Source organism: Prionailurus viverrinus, chromosome B2, assembly GCF_022837055.1.
Source record: "Prionailurus viverrinus isolate Anna chromosome B2, UM_Priviv_1.0, whole genome shotgun sequence".
Classification (NCBI taxonomy): Eukaryota; Metazoa; Chordata; class Mammalia; order Carnivora; family Felidae; genus Prionailurus; species Prionailurus viverrinus.
In genome coordinates, this window is record NC_062565.1 from 45,761,795 (window position 1) to 45,783,234 (window position 21,440).

At 40.2% G+C, this 21,440-nt stretch overlaps 1 protein-coding gene across 1 annotated transcript in view; it reads right to left on the minus strand.

The window, feature by feature from the left end:
* PTCHD4 (patched domain containing 4) overlaps window positions 1–21,440 on the minus strand; it is a 178,439-nt gene that overhangs the window by 122,243 nt on the left and 34,756 nt on the right. The window contains exon 2 of the mRNA XM_047857782.1: window positions 709–1,189. Coding sequence (XP_047713738.1) covers window positions 709–1,189 — 481 coding nt within the window. The remainder of the gene's footprint in view (window positions 1–708; window positions 1,190–21,440) is intronic.

The window sequence follows — 21,440 nt, forward strand, 5'->3', positions numbered from 1 at the left end:
TGAGAACAGACACACACACGCACACACACACACACACACTCATAAAGCATTTTCTAGACATTTATGTATGCCTAGGAGAAAAGTTATAAGAAGGAATAATCTTGAGTGAAGATGCTCATTAATTATTTTTACCAGAGATGTAAGAAATTGGGGGAGACACCTTTAAGCAGCAGCAGGAAGGTTTAGCTAATATGGAGGTAAGTAAATGAGTATAATTTCTGGGAAATTTTTGAAATGAATTAATAAGCCAAGATTAATGAAGGAGTTGTTCAGATTAGAATATGTGAGTGGTTCTTTGAATTTTCACCCTACGCTATTCACTCTTCACCATCATCAACTTGAAGATGCCCATGAATACGAGCCACGAAAGTTTGTTCAGACTAAGTGTTGGGTTTCCTTAGCTCCGTACTCCATTATCCCTGGCCTATCATTTTTGAAGAAGCAGAGTACAGAATTCCAATATTGTATAATTTAAAAATACCTGACAGCACTCAATTCCCCAACATAAATGGGAAGATGACTTGGTCAGCCTAAAATTTCCAAAAGGCCCAGTAAGGTTGAAACGGACACCACCCCAAGTAAGATTTTACATAATCACACAGACGCATCAGTGCAAAATTAAAACGGATTTCTGCCTGAGAATTCAAGAAATATACTACCTTGCCCCATATCGGTAAGAATCCGATTACCACAAGGATGGATAGTTACCCATGGCGAAGAATGGGATTCCAAGCAGGGTGGAGTTGTACTTTCCATCGGTGATGAAGAAGATCCCTGCTGCCGTGATGATGGAGATGCACACCGTGAGCACCCCCAGGAGGCCCAGGAAGGGCTTGCTGCGCAAACAGTCCTTCATGGAGCTGGAGAGGGTGGCTGTGGTCAGGATCAGCACAAGGCTCACCAAGACCTTGCTCCTGGCCAGGATGCTGGTCTTATGAAAGTCTCTCCAGAGGCTAAAGGATGCTAAAGAGTAGAGCTGGAAGTCCTGGTGCTCCTCCTGGAGCTTCCTCATAAGCTTACAGAACTCATTCTCCCACTTCTCCCCTATGAGGTCTTGGGTGGCAGAACCATAGGTCTGGAGGTAGTAGGTGATTTGAATGGCTCTGGCTGACTTGACCCGCTGGTCCTTGCTGTTTGGCACTTCCACTACCCCGCCCAGTTGGTGTCCAATAAAACTGTTCCTCCCATCCTTGAAAACAGAAAAAGGAGAGACTACAGTTACCAGAGGGATGCACATTCCAGACAACAGATTGTTACTCTAAGTGAAGGAACACAATGAAGGCAGAGGATGGCTCTTGCAATCGTGGAGCTGATGTGGGTGGAGTGGCATGTGAGGATTTTATATTTAACCTTTTGGAGTGTCATGGGATCCCATGCAAGATGAACAGGATTAGAAAGATGCAAAGAGAATTACGAAGCTATGCAAGACTCGCCACATGCATAGGGAAATGATCCATCCCATCCCTACCCCCGTTCCCATCATTTCTGTCTGTAGCAGTCTATTACAACTCCTTTATGCAGGATCAAGTCTTACGATTCAGTTTCAGCCAAAAGTTTTCAGCTTCAGTTTCATGAAGCATGGCATGAGTTAACATTTCAAAAATTGGAAGAATAATCCATTTAGTAAATATACACTAAGCTTTTCAGGGTTAACACACACACCTACACCAACACACACAAACACACATGAACATTACAAACATCTATACTCTGGGGCTCCTGGGGGTGCAACGGTGCACTGCACACCAGATAGAAGATACTATTTGTTTTGTTTTTACAATTAACACAAGAGTGTTGAAATGTTTCCTAAATATGAGGTGAGCGCCTGCTCACTCATCATGATGTTCCCTCCAAACACCTGCCTCAGTCATAGGTTGACCTTTTCCCCATAGAACACAGTGGACAACCACCCCCCGCCCCCCCCCCCCAATGAAACTGATAAGATTTCAGGTGGGCTTGTCAAAAGTCATTGTGATTTTAGAATTTCACATGAAGTAGAGCAGACAAGGTCATAGGACTAGGATATTTATGAGAGAAGTGATCACTCCTCTTTAAGGTACAAGTAAGGTAGATACTGAGTTGTTTATTTACTTATTATTTTAAGTTTATTTATTTGTTTTGAGATGGGGGCAGAGAAAAAGGGAGATAGAGAGGATCCCAAGCAAGCTCAGCACTGTCTGTGTGCAGCCTGATATGGGGCTCAAACTCATGAACCATGAGATCAAGACCTGAGCCAAGATCAAGAGTCAGATGCTTAACCCACTGAGCTACAATGCACCCCAGATATGCAGTTGTTTAATTCAGAGCAGTAATTATCAACCAGTGTGCCGTAACACTCAGAAAGAAGTCCCTGATGGCCATCACCAAATTTAAATCAATTTGGATATTTTCTTTTTGCCACAACTGTCATTTACTTCAGTGGCAATGGTGGTCAGATGCAATACTGAGCCCAATAGCAGGTTGCAAGACGGAACATGGCACTGAAAATGTGCTGCAGGTACCACGTGAAATGCAGGCACGAAGGTACTTAGTGCCATGAGGAGAATCTGCACTTGCTACGTCAAGCAAGATATTTATCTCACAAGGATATAAAAGCATAGAAGCAGAGCAGGAAACAATTCTTTCTAGAAAGGTAGTGCAGAAGGGCAACAAACCCAAACAGTCTGCTAACCGTGGTTGTTATCACAGAATTGCAGCGCACTCTACCCTCAAATAGACACCTGTAACCAGTTATTATGGACTCGTTTAGTCAGACTCTATATCTGAGGTACTTGTTCCTATTTGTATTTTTAACATGCACTAAAGTAACTGTCGTACTTGAAAGTGTGTTGCAGGCACAAAAAAGTTTGAGAAATTTACAGCAAGTACAAATGTTGTTAGTGGTGTCATTAAGATTTGTGAGGAGGAAATTTCATAGTCATTTCACATACCCATTTGCCCCTATACGTTAAGTAAAAGCAATTTTTCTACTTAATACAACCTGACCATCTCTAAATGAACAATTTATTTCTAAATAAGAATTGGATTTGAGGTTTTTTTTCCTTCCTTTGCTTGGAAAATCTCCCCTTTCCAAGGCATCTTTGTATCTTTGTAAACTTTCCATCTTTTTTCATATATATATATATATATATATATATATATATATGTATAAAACCTGAAATTCCAGCTGGAGTTTCCCCACTCTCTCTTTTTGAAACCTTGTGGGCTTCTCCGATGAGCTGCAAGTGAAACAGTAGGAAAGCTTCAAAGGAGTGGGCATCTTGTCCCAGCACTGAGAGACTGGAATATGGTTTCCACTCTTTAAAGAATTTCCACTCTTGCTCTCAATTAGGCTTGTTTATTTTTGGTTTAAGCTTGGTATAATTTTTAGCTCCACCCTGGTTTCTACTTCTTTGAAATCCTGCCTGTGATGTTGACATGTGCTTTTGATTATTTGAAAGAGAAAGTATTTTAAAAGCTATATTTATTCACTTAAGAATGTGCAGTTCCATCTGTCTTTACTCATTCTTGTCATCAAAAAGATTTCTCAGGGATCTTTAACAGCGGAACAAAGATTTATGCGTCCCTCAGGCCTCATTTGGAGATTATAGTGGATCAAAGAGGGCACTGATAATGTGCCTGGACAAAAGTCAAAAGTCTACAGATTTTTAAACAACTGATCTTTATTGAGTTTGGCTAACTGCTCACCCCCCCTTTTGAGGTTGTCTAATTGCCATTTCTTACAAAAATTACCTCATAAGAGATACGCTTTCATCCCATTATATTTAAATGGATGTAACTAATAGAATGAATTTCTCTCTCTTAATTTGTTCTAGTCCATGCACCAGAACAAAATAAACAAGGTCTTTAGACGTCCTTGAACAGAAAGCTGTGCTGAAAGTTTCACAGTTTGTACAAGCCATTGGCCCAGTCATCCTATATGATCTTGAGAAATCATCCCAATGTTTCTCAGAACTATACTGAGCATATTTTTGTAAGGCAAAATTCTACTGTTTTGTAAGGGATGGTGGAAGAGTTTGCCAGTTTCCCAACTTTAACAGTTCATTGGTAGGAGAAATAGAGAATGAATAAAACATGTATTGTAATTATCCTCTGGGCAGAACTTCCCTGGACCTGTAAGCAGTCAGGGGGGGTTAGTGGCAAGAACGCCTAATCAGAAGTCCTGTGACCTGGCCTGCAGCACAGGTCTCAGGCTAACTGGCTAAGAAACCCTTGGCTGGTTCATTTCCCCTTGTAGGTTTCCATTTTCTCATCTCTAAATGAGCAGATATGAATATAGGAGTAAATGTTTACATAATGTTGAAGATAATTTTCAGCTCTATTATCCTATGAAAATACTACCTATAAAGTCAGATGTGAAGGTCAGAAATGATATCATTATAATAAAGCCATGAATTAATTATTTTTATGGCATAACAAAGTCTTACCAATCACCAGGTAGGACATTTGTGTTTAACAGGTGAGCAAATGTAGAGGCTCAGAGAAGGCAGACCTGTTAGTCAAAGTGATGAACCCAGGGTTCTAATGCAATTCTTCTGATTCCAAATCCAAAACTTTCTAGAATCCTGTGGGGCTGACTTCAGGGAGGCCACTTTGGTTCCTAGTCCCCACTAACTGTTCTTTTTTTTTTAATGTTTATTTATTTTTGAGAGAGAGAGAGAGAGAGAGAGAGAGAGAGAGAGAGATAAAGCGTGAGTGTGGGAAGGGCAGAGAGAGGGAGACCCAGAATCTGAAGCAGGCTCCAGGCTCTGAGCTGTCAGCACAGAGCCCAACGCGGGGCTTGAACTCACGGACTGTGAGATCGTGACCTGAGCCAAAGTCCGATGCTTAATCGCTTACATGCATGTTGATTCAACTTCCTCCTTTTCCAACAAAACCTCTTACGCAAATTCTAAAATTCCTTTAAGTACAGAAATCACATTTGTCGGCCCGAAGATAAACCTTAAAAACATGACAAAATGGTAACACATCACTTTCAATGCTCTCCTGTTTCAGTGTTTCACTGAATTGAACAGACATCGCTAACAGGAGATGAACTGAAGTTCCTAACTCCACATCCTTGTGTCCGCTTCTGCTCTTCTTGTGCCCACTTCTGCTCATCGAAGCCAGAGCCCACGTGCACAACTCTAAATGAGATGACACCACTTATGCACTTATAACCTTCTACTTGCTTCCACTTGCACTGGGAAGAAATGAGAATTCCTTACCAGGTCTGCAAGGCTCTGCATGTCCCACCATGGGCTGAGCCTCAGACCTTGTCCCCCACCAGTCTTCTCCCCATGAATTCTATTCCAGCTTTCCTGTCTTGCTTCCTATTCCTTCAACACACCAACTTTCACCACATGGCCTTTGCACCTGCCATGCCCTCTGCCTGGAATGCCTTCCTCTACTCTTCTATGGCCAGGGCTACTTCTTCACAGAGGTCCTACCTTTAAAGAGAACATTTGAACCGCATGCTCTAAACTAGACACTTCCTTCCCAGCCCTCACTTTATGATATGCTCCTATTTTGTCTTCTCCCTACAAAGGATTTCTGTCTGAAGTGATCTTATTGAACCATTCAAATGTTCCTTCAACTAGCATGTGTGTTCGCTGAGAGCTGACACCTTTCTTATCTTGCTCACTGACAATTTCCCGGGGTTTAGAACACAGCCTGGTATATAATGAACATCCCATAATATTTAACTCAGTTCACCCTGAGGTGTATATAACTAATCATACGTTATTTTTTTTTAAATTTTTTTTAACGTTTATTTATTTTTGAGACAGAGAGAGACACAGCATGAATGGGGGAGGGTCAGAGAGAGAGGGAGACACAGAATTGGAAGCAGGCTCCAGGCTCTGAGCCATCAGCCCAGAGCCCGACGCGGGGCTCCAACTCGCGGACCGCGAGATCGTGACCTGAGCTGAAGTCGGACGCTCAACCGACTGAGCCACCCAGGCGCCCCATACGTTATTTTTTTTTTAATGTTTGTTTTTATCTTTGAGAGAAGAAGAGAGACAGATCACGAGTGGGGGAGGGACAGAGAGAGAAGGAGACACAGAATCCGAAGCAGGTTCCGGGCTCTGAGCTGTCAGCGCAGAGCCTGACGTGGGGCTCGAACTCACAAACCATGAGATCGTGACCTGAGCTGAAGTCAGATGCTCAACTGACTGAGCCACCCAGGTGCCCCCATGCATTATTGTTATAGACACTATTTTATTAAGAACAGGAAAAGCAAGAGACAGCTCAAAGTGTCTGAGGACAATAGGGTCTCAGATGAAGAAAGGTGTATATAGAAATTGGAGGCTGGTACAGGAAAAAAACCCATAAATTTTACCTTTTTTTCCAGTCCCTTTACTCTACTGTAACATTTCCCTAAAATATGTTTCCTCCTCTATTTTCATTGCACACCAAACATAGTCTAGTGGCAGGGGGACTTAGTGAGTACTTGAAAAAAGGATTTGCATGCAGGTCTGGGGGCAAAGGGCAGCCAAAGTGTTCAAGGAACTGAAGGAAAAGATGAGGTCTGAGGCTAGAGAGCAAAGCAAGGTCTTTTAAGTTTAAGAGCCAGGAAAGCCTTATTAGGGAGCCGGAGTTAACTGTTCTGCAGTAAGAAACCACTGTGAGTTTTAAGCAGGGAACCACACACTTTACTTTTTGGAGTGCTTTCTCAGTGTACCATGGGAGATGATTTAGGCAGTAAGGGTGACTTTAAAGGAAAGAGTTCCATTAGGAAGTCCCTGCAGTATTTCAGGTTCTTGATGCAGGATGAAAAAAAAAAAAAAAAAAGTCAGCCCAGGCAGTCTGTGGTAGGTAAATTGTTCCAAGGTGAATCAGTGCATTTACAGGTCATGATGCTACCTCACAGCCACAAAGCATCTCATCATATTCTCTCTCCAGGAGCAGTAATGTCAGAAGAAGAAAAAAAATATCTTGAATTCTTTAGGTCTTATTCAGTTTACAGTAACTACTGAGTAGCTTTTAAAAATTACCACCCAATCCAAAGCTCTACAGTGGAAAAGGCAATTAAGACTCTCAGAGACAAGATCAAAGAATAAATTCTTCAAGAGATAGGAGAGGAAAGAGACATTAATGTCACAAACTATTGGGCAGAGAAAAAAAATTACTCAGTGATGCTTTGAAATTATAGGGGAGTAAGTGTCATATCTGCTCAATGTATGTGCTAGGTTGACATCAAGATACTTTCTGGGATTGCAAGATAATTTAGCTGCAGACCTCTGTCCAAGACAATTGCATTTCAGATTTCACTGATTTTTGATGAGGTAGACACTGCAAGGATATTGGAAACTTTTAGATTATCAGTTGTCTCGTATTGCTGAAAAGAAAATCTTCCCATGTATAGAAGACAGTGATATTTCTTCTTTTTTAATTTTAATTTTTATTAAAAAATTTTTTTAACATTTATTTATTTTTGAGACAGAGAGAGAGAGAGCATGAACAGGGGAGGATCAGAGAAAGAGGGAGACACAGAATCTGAAACAGGCTCCAGGCTCTGAGCTGTCAGCACAGCTTGAACCCACGGACCGCGAGATGATGACCTGAGCCGAAGTCGGACACTTAACCGGCTGAGCCACCCAGGCGCCCCCTTTTTTAATTTTTAATTTTAGAGAGCAGGGGAGGGACAGAAGGAGAGAGAGAAACTCAAGCAGGCTTCCGACTCAGTGCGGAGCCGAACACGGGTCTCAATCCCATGACCCTAGGATCATGACCTGAGCCGAAACCAAGAGTCAGATGTTCAACAAGGCAGTGATATTTCTAACAAAATGGTAAGGTTTGTTGTTGTTTTGTTTGCTTGTTTGTTTAAATAAGATTTCCCTCCTATTTATTTCTGAACTTATGTCTCTTTGTTTTATTCTCAATATCAAATATTGTAGAATAAACTGCCACTAAATGAAATCCTCAGCTATCTTGGATTTCCTCACCAGAGTTTCATATTTAGTAGAAACAAGCAAATAATGAGAAAGAAGGTTCCTATAAGGTATTTAAAGAAAAAAGAATCAAAATGCTACTCCTGAAACCATTACTACACTATATGTTAACTAACTTGGATTTAAATAAACAACAATAAAATAAAGTAAAAAAAAATAAAGAAAAAGGAATCAAAACTTATTTTGAAAATGACTTTAAAACATTGAAATGCCCTAATAAAGAACAAATTAAATTTCTTATGTCATATTACTAAGCTAGGGTAGTGCACGTGTGTATTTTTTTTTTCAAATAGCAAAATTAAAAAAATAAAGTTTGTATTGTTGAAATGAAATATGAACTTTAGCCTACCGGAATAGAAGTTTAAGAATACAGTCTAGCATATCACTTTTTAACACACGAGGCAGACTCAGTTTTATGACTTAAGAACTTTCTTTGCATTATCCTAGGTCATTTTATGAGAAAGTGCATTGCTGGAGTAGCCTCAACTCACCAAAGAGGACACAGGCTCGTAGCAAGAGGAAGGAATAAGGTTCTATTAAGTGGCACAGCCAATCACTTATTCCTCTTTCTGACTCTGTCAGGCATGTTCCTAACACAGCTGCACCTATGTTTGAATAGTTTAAGAATACATTTGAATGAAAGGAAGTATAATACAGCAGTTATGTACAGACTCGAGAATCCAACCGTCTCACTTAGAGAACCAGTGTCAACATGGACAAGGTGTGGAGCTGTCTGGATGTCAGTTTTGTTACTGGTTAAAGTAAGAATCGTTGGGGTACCTGTGTGGCTCAGTCCATTGGGTGGCCGACTTCAGCTCAGGTCATGATCTCATGGTTCATGGGTTCGAGCCCCACATCGGGCTCTGTGCTGATAGCTCAGAGCCTGGAGCCTGCTTCGGATTCTGTGTCTCCCCTCGCTCTCTGCCCCTCCCCTGCTCACACTCTTTCTCTGTCTCTCAAAACTGAATAAACATTAAAAAAAAATAAGAATCATAAGGCATTGTGAGGATCAAGTGTGCTAATGCATATAAAGCATTTAGAATAGTGCTCAGAAAGTGTTGGGTATTATTCTTATTAAAATGTTTGAATGATGCTGTTTATTCACTGAGACATCTAATATTATTCTACATTTCCCAGCAAATATCTGTAATGTGATGAGAGAACACAGGGCCCAGAATCCAAGTATCTGACTCCAAGTTCCAGTTCTGCTACTATACGGCAAGGTGACAGGGCATGACTTCTCGGGATAGCAACTCCATCTCAAAAATAAAAGGCTTGGCTTATATTATTTCTAAAGGTTTCATTAGCTCTGTATTTAATGATTCATCTCTGGTGAAGTCATTAGACACTCCGAAGTAGGCTAGAAAAATCTACCCTAAGGGAAAAAGAAATACGAAGGAAGAAGAAACACAAGATGACCCATGTTCATTTCCATAGAAACAAGAAGCTTTTTATCTTCTTTAAAATCTGGACCCAGTAGCTTTTCTCTCTTGGAGTAATTTCCAGAGAGAATGCTTCTCCAGTGGAAAAAGATCAAGAGTTTGCCCGATTTTACCTAGATGCAAATCATCTCTCAGTAGCCTAGATGAATTGATTTCTTATTCAGTAAAATTCATTTTCTCTTCAGCTCTCCATGTCATGAGTACCCTGTCTTCAGTTATTTATTTACTTATCACAAAATTGGATAAATACACTTAATTTCTCCTTTATTGATGCAAAATCTGTACACAAATTTATTTTAAAAGTATGGAAGTAGAGTTAACATGTACATTAAAACGAGGCATATAACAAAGAACTTTTTGTTTTTTCTGTAATTCATCTTAGTGACCCTATCCCAAAAATTTCAATTGAAAGCAATAGGACTGTTTTCAGTGAGTCTCTCACAAAGGCATCAGTATAACCACTCATGGGCAAGTGTTCCATATCAAAGGACATTTAGCTTTGATGCAACTCTCCATAAAGGAAACTGGCCATCATTCACAGGGGAACGTTTGTGGAATGCACAAAGGCCTCAAGTGCAATGCCCCCTTCAGGAGAAGGATTGAAAGTCCTACTCTTGCCTTTCTTTTGGGGGAAACTCTCTCCCCCAAACACTCTAGTTTACAGTCACATGCTGTATCAGGAGGATGACATCTGAGTCATTAGCACCTCTGAGTGGAAAAGTAGATCAGACGAACAACCTACAGACTAACAACCTACTGGGGCAGAGTAGAGCTCCAAAGATCCTCACAGAAATGGGAAAGAGGAAGGGTCAAAGGCAGAGATATTGCAGGTAACTACCTGGGGCAGCAGTGTGGTGAAGTCTTGGTGTGCTCAAGGACATGACACACGCAGGGAAACAGTCAAGAAGGGTAGAGTCATTCATTCATTGAAGACACGTTCAGTGAACACCTGCTCTGTGTCAGCCAGATGTTGAGGTTAGAATGGTGAACTGCGACAGTTCCTCTCTTCAGAAAGCCTTTGGGGTGGAGTGGGAGAGGGATACAAATGAGCAGAAAGGCATTTAAAAATATATAGGTATTAAGGAAGCACTGAAAAGCAATTGTCTAGCCTAGCAGGGACTAAGAAGACTTTCTGAAAAGGGGTGCATCTTAGCTGAGCCCTGAAGCATGAGTAACAATTGTCCAGATGAAGATGGGGTGGACATGAGGAAGGAGAATCTTCCAGGCAGAGGGAACAGCATATGCAAAGGCCTCGAAAGGAGAATATGCATGTTGTGTTCCAGGGACTTGGAGAATGACTGGAATTTACAGTGGGGGTGGGGAGGGTGATGCAGAAATGAGTACTGGTAGTGAGTATGGAGATTTGCTTTATTCAAAAGCTCTCTTTGACAGCAGTGTGAAAAATCAGCCTTAGGTGTGCCTTGGGATGGAGACAGACACTAGAAAGGGAGCATGGGATTGTTTTCTTGCCTTCCTCACAGCTTTATTTAAGCCAAGACCTACCTGATTGTACGAACATTATTTTTTAAAAAAATTTTATGGAATTCACACTATTCTGGAAAATAAGTTTTCCCCACACCTGGGTTTTTTCCAAAGAACCATGTCTTCCCGAGTGCTAGAACTTCTTGGAGAAAACCTTCCTTCCTAGAGGTGCAGGAGTTGCTAACGGTGATTTACTTCTAATGGTTCCCATAAATCTCACAAATTCAAACAATATATGCACTGAGTGTCTGGGAAGGCAAATTGCTAGTGTGTGCATAGAAAACAAGATAAGGACAAATACACAGAAAGAAAAAAGTCTCTTCCTTGGAAGAGTTTGTACTTTTGTTATAGAAACAAAACCTATAAGATGGCGAGAAAATAAAGCAGCAGAGAAAATTGGAACTCAGAAGACATTGCTGAGGAATGCAGATAACTGCTGAGGGCTGCAAAATTATATACATACAGCATGATCTCAACCATGTAAAAATAAATATGCATGTAAAAATATTCAAAGGAAATCATCAAAACTTAAACATTGGCTCTTATTTGGTATGAAATTATAGATCACATCTGCTTTCTTCGTTAGTTGGGCTATTATATATATATATATATATATATATATATATATATTTGAAAAACTATGGACTCATCAACAAAAATAATAAAAAATAAGTATGTTAAGGGAACTGTATAAAGGGTAGTTAGGAATGGGAAGGATAAATTAGGTTTGATTTCTGATAACACTTCACTTAGACAAGCAGTGGAAGAGGAGGGAGGGCCAAGAAGCAAGACACTTTTATTTCCGGGCTCAAGTCTTAAGCAATCTGTCTTGTGGCTTCTAAGTCAACTTACGTTACGATGGTTCATTCTTCTCCCTGAAGGACTGTGGTTTTGCCCACTGAAATATAATGAACAACAGTGGTCTACTTAAAGTTACAGTTAAATAACAACAGATTCCTGGCTTCTAGGGTAGGGTATAGTGCTAACTGTTGGAGATGCAAGAGAGAAGGATCAAAGGAGAAGACTTCCAAAGGGAAGGGCTGGAGAAGGTGCAAGGCCTTAGGACGTGTTTACACAGCTGAACAACGCACGGCTCATAAGGAATGCCTAGAGCCATTAACATTGTCCAGGGCTGGATCCTCCTTCACACCTGACCCTTCCTAGTGTTATAGAAACCAATTAACTCAAAATTCAACCTTGAAAAGCTAAACCATTAGATTGAATAACACACTTGCTTAGCTGACTTTATGCACGTAGTCTTTAGCAATTATCCTAATAAAAGAAGCTTCATTCTGGAGTCAGGGCCTCATTCCCACTGGACTATGAGGACCTTCACTTCACTGCACTTTGTTTGAGGACTCATCTTTTGCGACTCCGGCCATACTCCCTGCAACAGCTAACACTCAAACTCTCAAGCTGATCTGAACTTGCACTGGTGCTGTGGTATTTTCTTGGCAAAGAAAAGATCATGAAAACCTTGGTGGCTTAATGTCACTTTTCTTCCTTTGAACTTGAGTTCCAAACTGACCCTCATGAGGTTCTTTTTAATTTTTGTCTTTGTATCATTCCTTCCCATGCATTTTTTAATCTGAAAACAGAAGCCAAATTAATTGACCCATTATGTACAGGATTTGCTGTACATAAAACAACACTCTCAGCAGAAACTTTCCTTCTTTCTTGAAATATCTAGACCATTGTAACCACAGAGGTCTAGACTATGAGGTTGGTCAAAACTTCCAGGAAATATGCTGTTGATTTACGCAATGTGGAGATAGCACTGCCATTTATGAACTCCATTTTTCTAATTTCTTCTAATTTCTATTTTTCTTTGTTTTCCAAGATTGTATAAAATTTTCATTCAAAGAGGCCTCTACTGATGATTCATACATGTTGCCTTTTACCATTGCTCTGACTAGCCTTCCAGATTTAGAGAAGATAGAAAATGAAGGTGAAACATTTCTCAAGCTAAAGGAAATGAATTTGGGGCACGTATTTCAAGGAAAGGTAGAGGAATTGACATATTGTGAAAGAATGTGAAACGGAAAAAGTAGCCTTTATTTGCAGTTGTGTGGGTGAGGTTAGCTGTGTCCTTTAATAAAACAAAAGTAACACCCTTGGGTGTCTACCGAAGATAAATCAGATCTTGATCTCTCATTGTCTTATATGAACAACCTCCCCACCTCTTCCTTGCTCCATTTCCTTTCTCTTCTACTTCTCCTGCTTCTTCTGCTTTTTTCCCTCTCTCTCCTCCCCTCTGAACCCTTTCTTTCAGTTTTCCTCCCCCTCCCTCTCCCATCATTGTCCTTCCTGTATTTGAAAGACAACTACCTAGAAGCCACAGTGAAGGATAATTATTGAACTATGTCAGTAAAATGCTAGATAAAGAATACAATGCTTGCTTAAGTCCATTTTATCTTCACTAAATTACCTTTCCTTTTTAATCCCCAAAGGACAGACATGCTTTGAAAGTATCATGTGTGATACACATTCTAATGAGATCCATGAAATTGTTCTTTACTACTACCAAGGTATCCAACCTCAAAGATATTAAAATAATTGAAAGCTTTTTGATAAAGCTAAGAAAGTAAGTACTCTCCTATCTCACAGCTCCATGTGGGAGTTAAATATTCCTTCTCTCAGCATAGGAGATGAGGGTGTAATGGCTCACCTTTGCAAGGGCGTTAACATTTTCTGGGTTGATGTGACATATTTTTCTCAAGTGCATGGGCTGATCTTTGTTTTAAACTCTATATTCTTGGATATCCGTCAAAGGAGCATCTGGACGCCTTTAGGAGGTACATTTTTAAGATACCTGAGTAAAAAAATTAATCCAAAAGCAAAGTGTGTGCTTTTTGCAAAAGATTATCCAAAAATCTTTGAAGACTTCGAAAATAATTTTCTGCTTGTGTTGCTTGAAAGAAAAAGAACTGCTTTTCTAGTTGTCTTTGCTTAAGGCTAATATTAAAAAATAAAAATATCTACATACAAATACTTGCCTGATATAGGAAAGAAGTAACCCACTTAAAGTAAGTTAAGTGAGGAAATAAGTCAGAAGCACATTAAGTTATGCATAATGAGTCTAGACTTTAGCTTTAGTAAGAAAGGTAAAATTTCATGTTATTTTATTATCTGAATCAGACAAAGTCATGCAACATTCAAATATATGTGTTTTTATTTAAATATTTTTTTAATGTTTATTTATTTTTGAGAGAGAGACAGAGCACAAGTGGGGGAGGGGCAGAGAGAGAGGAAGACCCAGAATCCCAAGCAGGCTCCAGGTTAAGAGCTGTCAGCACAGAGTCCAGTGCAGGGCTGGAACTTACTAGCCGTGAGATCATGACCTGAGCTGAAGTCAGAAGCTTAACCAACTGAGCCACCCAGGTGCCCCCATGTGTCATTTTATACTCATGTGATGCTTTTCAATTAATATATTCATTATTTGATACCATATTCTTATTTTTGGTTTGGGACATATGGTGACCTTATTAAGTTAGGTGGTAGTCAATTACAGTGACTAAAAGCATATATGATGGATTATGCCAAAATGTTTTGGCAATCGAGTTACTTTTTATGCAATAGGGGTTTTTATGCAGTAGGGGAAAATACTAAGGCAGACAGTTTCATTATAATGAAAGTAATCATCACTGTAAATTTACCATTCAAATTAGGCCAATTTTAAGGGGTCAACCCACATTCTAGCCTCTGGGAGTTTGATTGCCTCCACTACATAAACATGATTGCTGCTTCTTCCAGCCACACATAAACATCCCTCTTGGCCGTGTCAGTTCTAATATCTCCTAGCTCTATATCATGAAGTTTGGAGACAATGCTTCTCATCAAAATTGTGCTCCTGTTTCAGGTTGGTTTCAATTTATGCTGAATTTTCCAAATAGTGCCAAGTTTCAGCAGCCCCATTTCGCATAATTGGACAATCGATATATTTTTTCTTCAGCAAATCACTACCTTTCTTTCCAAAGCACAACACTTCAGCATAGAGAATTCTCTCGAACCCTATCCTTACAAGGTGTTAAGAAATGAACTGAGATCTCTTCCCCATTCTTCAGACCCACAACATATTCCGGAGGTATCACACACCACGTGTCTGGCATTAGCAGTTTGGTTTTACAGTTTGGAGAACTTGGGGTTGAGTGCTGATCTGGCTACTTAAGATCACTGTGAGTTTTGGAAAGTTACTTAGATTCTCTGAGCCTCTTTTGTTAGTTGTGAAAGGGGGCTGTCTAGCTCATAAGCATTATTATGAGAAATAAGTTTGATGGTATTTGAAGAGGGATGGCACCCCATTTGTATTTTGTAAAGGCTCTATCAAGAGTTATTATCTAACTACAAAATGACGGTTGAGTGATTCAGTGATATTAAAATGAAATAAAAACAGGGGCGCCTGGGTGGCTCAGTCGGTTAAGGTTCTGACTTCAGCTCAGGTCATGATCTCACGGTCCGTGAGTTCGAGCCCCGCATCGGGCTCTGGGCTGATGGCTCAGAGCCTGGAGCCTGCTTCCAATTCTGTGTCTCCCTCTCTCTCTGACCCTCCCCCGTTCATGCTCTGTCTCTCTCTGTCTCAAAAATAAATAAACGTTAAAAAAAATTAAAAAAAAAATAAAATGAAATAAAAACAGCATGGCCCTTGGCAGCAAAAACATCCCATCTACCCTTAGCCTATACTACAAGTACAGGAAGTTTCCAGGGCTCCCTAATTAGGGTATATTTAACTAAAAGGAGGAACAAAAGTTGCTAAGTATCTGTTCTAGTCCTGAGGGTCCACTCTCTATATGGCTTAGAGCTTGGTCCCAGCTTAACGCAGATTCAGGAGACAGACTGCATCTTGTATTTTTTAAATATTTTTTTAAGTTTATTTATTTTGAGAGAGAGAGACAGAGAGAGAGAGAGAGAGAGAGAATGAGAATGAGTAGGGGAGGGGCAGAGAGAGAGGGAGAGAGTGAGAATCCCAAGCAGGGTCCATGTTGTCAGTGTGGAGCCTGACACAGGGCTCAATCCCACAAACCGTGAGATCACGACCTGAGCCAAAATCAAGAGTCTTAATCGACTGAGCCACCCAGGCACCTCTGCATCTGGTACTTTTAGGGGAAACCTAAAATGGTTGGTTTGATTTCCCCTTAATATACTCCATATGACCCTAAACATTGGCTTTTTCTATTTTGGAAAACAATTCAATATCAGAGCAAATTCACTGGGAAACTGAGCTCATGAAATTTACTCTCCTCCGCAGCGGGCATCCCAGTGTTCATTGGGTTCAGGAATTTAGTCAGGCCTGCATGTCAGCACTGCCATCTGCTTTTATTCTAGGCACCAAACAGGTGGGCTTCTAGATGTGACAAATTCCATTGTAGAAAGAGACCCTGCAGTTTTGTGGCACTCTGTGCAGCCAAGACTACGATGGGGTGATGGAAGCAAGAACCAAACCTCCTGATTCTACAATACGGCTGGGGGGGGTGGGGGTGCGCTCACTGAACTGTCCTTCTGTAACTAAGAGCACCTGGTGAAACCATGAAGGAGCCTGTCATAGCCTCTCTATTTTATCACCTTTATGTACATTTCATACATAAAATGGCAGCATGCAAAAGGCAGATGAGGTGATTCCACACTCACATTGTTTCATATTGTGTTTGCTGACCCAGTATCTTATTACCCTACTGGATTCCCAAAGGAATATAATTTCATCAAAAGAATTTGCAGCAAACTTTGATTTTAATATGTTTGTTTCACTACAACATTTCATGCTTTCTATAGATACTACCCTACACGTTCTTTCCGATATTCTTTAACATATCACAGGCATCACTGACGTTTATTCAAGAATGCCAAGAGCCCTGTGTCTATTACAGTATTAATATAAACCCAATGCATCTCATCTTCCTCACTGATAGCAGATATCTTTATTCAAATAACTTGATTATATTAAAGTGAAAAGAAGGAAAAAACACAGACAGAACGAGAAATGTAAACACAAAAAGGACCCACATAGACATGGCTTTTAACTTAACGCACCCAACAAACTAGTGTTTTAGGGCACCTGCTACAAGTGAAACTATTTTCCAGGCACAAAAATACAAATCGCTGGTTCCTTGTCCTAAAGAACATTCACCATCACTCTACCTTACTAAAACACAGGTTAATTCCCTATAATTTTGCAAGTAGTCAGAGAATTTGAGGCTTCTATATCACGCCTTCCTTATGAATAAGGTGAGAGGCTCTCTTTTTTACACAGCTTATGTAAAGAAAACAGCCTAACATCCTTCATTTACATAGAGGTACTTTGTGGAAGCACAATTAACTTGGTAAGTGGGTGTCTGCTTTGACTGAAAGATCAGGGCTATTTGAAGCCACTGCAATCAGTTACATAAGCAGGTATTTAGGGGAGACTTTTCAAATGCATATTGCTATGTCAATGCACTGTTAAAAAAAAACCCAATAATAACACACAAACCGAAAACAACACTCCCTCAGAATTGGGGCTGGCAGCTGTCTGGACTACATTGGAGCTATTTACAAGGAAATACTGAGCAAGTGTCTAAAGGAAAGGAATGACAATCAGCACTGAGCTACCCAATTTGGATAATGAAGGATTCTTCTTGGTGTGGATGGCAATGAGGCCCACCACTCCCTCCAGCAGCAGTTTGTTGTTTGTTTGTGTGTTTGTTTTCCTCCCACAGCAGTTTAAGCAATGATGTTTGCTATTTCTCATCCAGAACAGAAAAGAAGGATAAACCCAACAGAGAAATCAAAAGGGTCTTGTGTACCATCTGAAGGAATCTGGAAGAGTTGCCATTAAAAATCTTTAAAACAAGAAGGGACCTGATGAGATACAAGTTAGAGGTTCCCTCTGATAGCAATATGGAGACTGGTCTGAAATGCACGTGTGCATATGTGTGTGCGCGTTGGGATTTTACAACAGGGTGATTGATGAGTAGGTTCCATTATATATTCAGGTGAGAGATGAAGAATCCTTAAAATGAACAAGGGGCAATGGAGAGAAGAGAAAATGGTATTTCAATAAAAGGGTATTTAAGGAGTACAATGGATAGAACTGGGTGACTGACTGCATGTGAGCAATGAAGGAAAAATGGAAGAAGGAAATGAGGACCGTAGAATGTGGCTTAAGAGCCTGGTGTACATCAGGGGCACTCACCAACCTAAAGACTACATTTGTGTGGGATTAGGGGAACTGGAATGGAGCCCAATATTTTGAGTTTTAAGTACCTGGAAAACGTCAAGTTGGAGATACTTACAAAGAAAGAAATTGCTTAAGGCAAAGGCTAGAGATGAATACTTCACTGGTATACAAATTTAGAAGCTTGATATAAGGCCACACTTGTCCAGAGAGTGAATAATGTGAGCACACAAGAAGCTGTGGTAAGAATGCAGAAGAATAAGGAAAATAAGATCAGGAAAATTCATTAAAAGGCAACTAATGCAGAAAAATAGCAACCCATTTTGTAGAGTCTTACATATGTTGATGAAACATTTCACCAGCCCTGATGGGGAAAATATATTAAAGAAAGGAAGGGTCATCATGGATGGCAACCCATTTGCTGACAATTGTTTAATTATCTCAGAATAAATTTTTGTAGGACGTGAGCTTACAATACACTCAAATGTTCCAATTCATTGAAATGAAAGCGGTTCAGATCCAAAGAATAGTCTTCAGTTGGAATATTTTCTCAGTGCTTTAATAAGAAATTCCCGCCAGTCAAGAGAAGTTGCATCCTGTTCAACCTTTTGAGATGAAGGATTTGCCTTTTAATGAGAAATTTGCATTTCATTATAATGATGTACCCCTCTGCCCTTGACTTGGTTATTCTCTACAGAAGGAGTGACTTCTTTGCACCTTGTGCTCAGCATATAGTAATGACAGATTCCAGAAAATTTATCTCAGACATTAAAAAGAAAAGGCATAGTTAAAAGAAGTGAGTACAAACACACACACACACACACACACTCTCCTCTACTGGGTTCAATATAAAGAAAATCTTTAGAGGTGACCTCACACATTTCCTGTTTCACAGCTAGGCATCTGTGAAGACAGAACCAGTCATGAAGAGTTGTGTTAGACCAGGTCATTTAATATGCTAAGAATTATTTGTAAAGGGGAGCTTGATCATCAAAGTCACCTGACTCAGTAGTATAGTTTCAGCAAGGAAATAGTTGCACGCGCTCGTGTTGGGGGGGGCATGTTGGTGGAGGAGCGGGGTTCAAAATTTTAACAATAAGGCATAGCAACACCTTGAATAGACACAAGTTAAATTAAACAGTAAAGAAATAATGAAATGGCCTCCTATTTATAAAGCAATAGCACATTGCAATAAGAATAACTTTAACAAACTTAACAGAAACCCATGGAGGAGGGGAAAGAAAAAAAAAAGAGGTTAGAGTGGGAGAGAGCCAAAGCATAAAAGACTCTTAAAAACTGAGAACAAACTGAGGGTTGATGGGGGGTGGGAGGGAGGGGAGGGTGGGTGATGGGTATTGAGGAGGGCACCTTTTGGGATGAGCACTGGGTGTTGTATGGAAACCAATTTGACAATAAATTTCATATACTGAAAAAAAAAAGAATAACTTTAACAACTTAATACATTTGCTGCTTATAATAAAGAAATAACATGGTCAGGTTTTCAAGTTGGATCAATATGATCATTAAAGCCACAGTATTTCTGAGGAAACTTCAGAACTGTCTGAGACATGTCAACTTATTTTCAAGAGTCTTTTATATTTGGTAAATAAAAAGTTCCAACTTACGTAAACTTTTTAAAGAACCTTAAACTGGAAGAAAACTCCTCTGGAGTCTTATGGTATTTTCTGGATCAGTCAAATAACATTTTTAATCACTATGTGGTATTTTGATTATTTTTTTTGCCTTCTTCTTTACTGGAAACTCCCTGAAAGCAGAATAAAGTGTTTGATATTTTTGTTTTGTTTTGTTTTGCAATTGCCTGTGATAGAGTATCTTCTCAAAAATCTATTGAACAAAGAGTGGAATGTGTCTTAACAGCTCAGTTTTTTTCTCTTTGAATTGTGTATCTTTTCTGAATAGAAATGGACAGGGTTATGAGTACATAAAGAAACCAAATGATCTAATTTACATACGAAATTCCAGAGTTTGAAATGGGCTTCTAAGCAATATAGTTAATCATTTCCCAGAGGTTATGTAGCTAAACCTCCTACCAGTATTATGGGAAGTCCTATTTGCTGGAAACTGTGTGGATCCAGAATGCTATAATTAGGGGAATCTGTTACATTCACAGCAGTGCCCCCCTTATCCACCCGGGATACCTTCTGAGACCCCCCAGTGGATGCCTGAAATCGCGCATAGCACTGAGCCCTATATGCACTATGTTTTTTCCTATGCATACATACCTGTGATAAAGTTTAATTTATAAATTAGGCATAGTAAAAGAGTAACAACAATAACTAATAATTAAATAGAACATCTACAACATATACTGTGATTAAAAAGTTATGTGAATGTGCTTTCTCCCTCAAAATATCTTCAGGTACCGCACTCCCCCTTCTTGTGATGAGGTGAGATGATAACATGCCCACGTGATGAGATGAAGTGAGGGGAGTGATGCAGGCATCGAGACAGAGTGTGAGGCTGCTACTGACCTTCTGAGGATTCCTCAGGAGGATCATCTGCTTCCAGACTGGATGACTACGGGACACGGAAGCCTCAGAAAGTGAAACCAGGGATGGAAAGTGGGGCAGGAGGGGGGTGCTACTGTATGTTTGTGGAGATCGCCAGAAGCTGGGAGTGAGAAGCTCCCGGGCCTCTGGAAAAAAATGTGATGCTTCGTACTCTTTCCATCCTTTCTGTTACTGTTTAAAGCCTGGCACCCTCTTCTATCTGTGACTATAAAGAAAACTGAGTGGCTTTGTAACTTAGAAGTCCTGTACCACAGTCTCTCTTCTCCCATCGGTGATCGGCCTCCATCCAACTTGAGCAAAAAACATCTCAAGGAGCACTGCCCTGCCCGCACCTCCCGATCAAGTGGTACAGGACTTCACTTTTCATCTGTAGAGTTAGTGTAGAGTTAGTGGAGCTCACGTGGTAAGCGACACCCCTGCCGTGTGCATGGTCTTTCTCAATGCCCGGCGGTGCAGGGAAGCCTTTAAAAAATACTATGCTTTCTGGAAACTCTTCCTCCAGATGTGCGGACGCTTGGAATGCTGGCTTACCACAGTAGAGAAGAGCAACACATAAAAGGAGCAGGCAGATGGATGGGATCCAGGTAATTCGTATTTTTCTCTTTGTGGCAAAATGGTAGCTGGACGAGCACCAAGTGTATTGACGCGATTTCTGCCTTCTCTCAAATATCGTTTCCATTGATTTCCATAGCTTTGCTTTTCCTCTTATGTGGGCTGGAGATTTTTACCATGAGGTGCTGTTATTGTGTGTTAGACAACATATTGTGGGTTGGGCAACATTCCCCAGAAAATCACCTTTAAGAATATTAATTCCGAATGGGAATGATTAGTGTGGATTCTATTTCTTTCTCACTCGCAGATCAGCCCAGAACAGCAATCTGTTACCTTGGAAAGCAGAAAGCAAAGG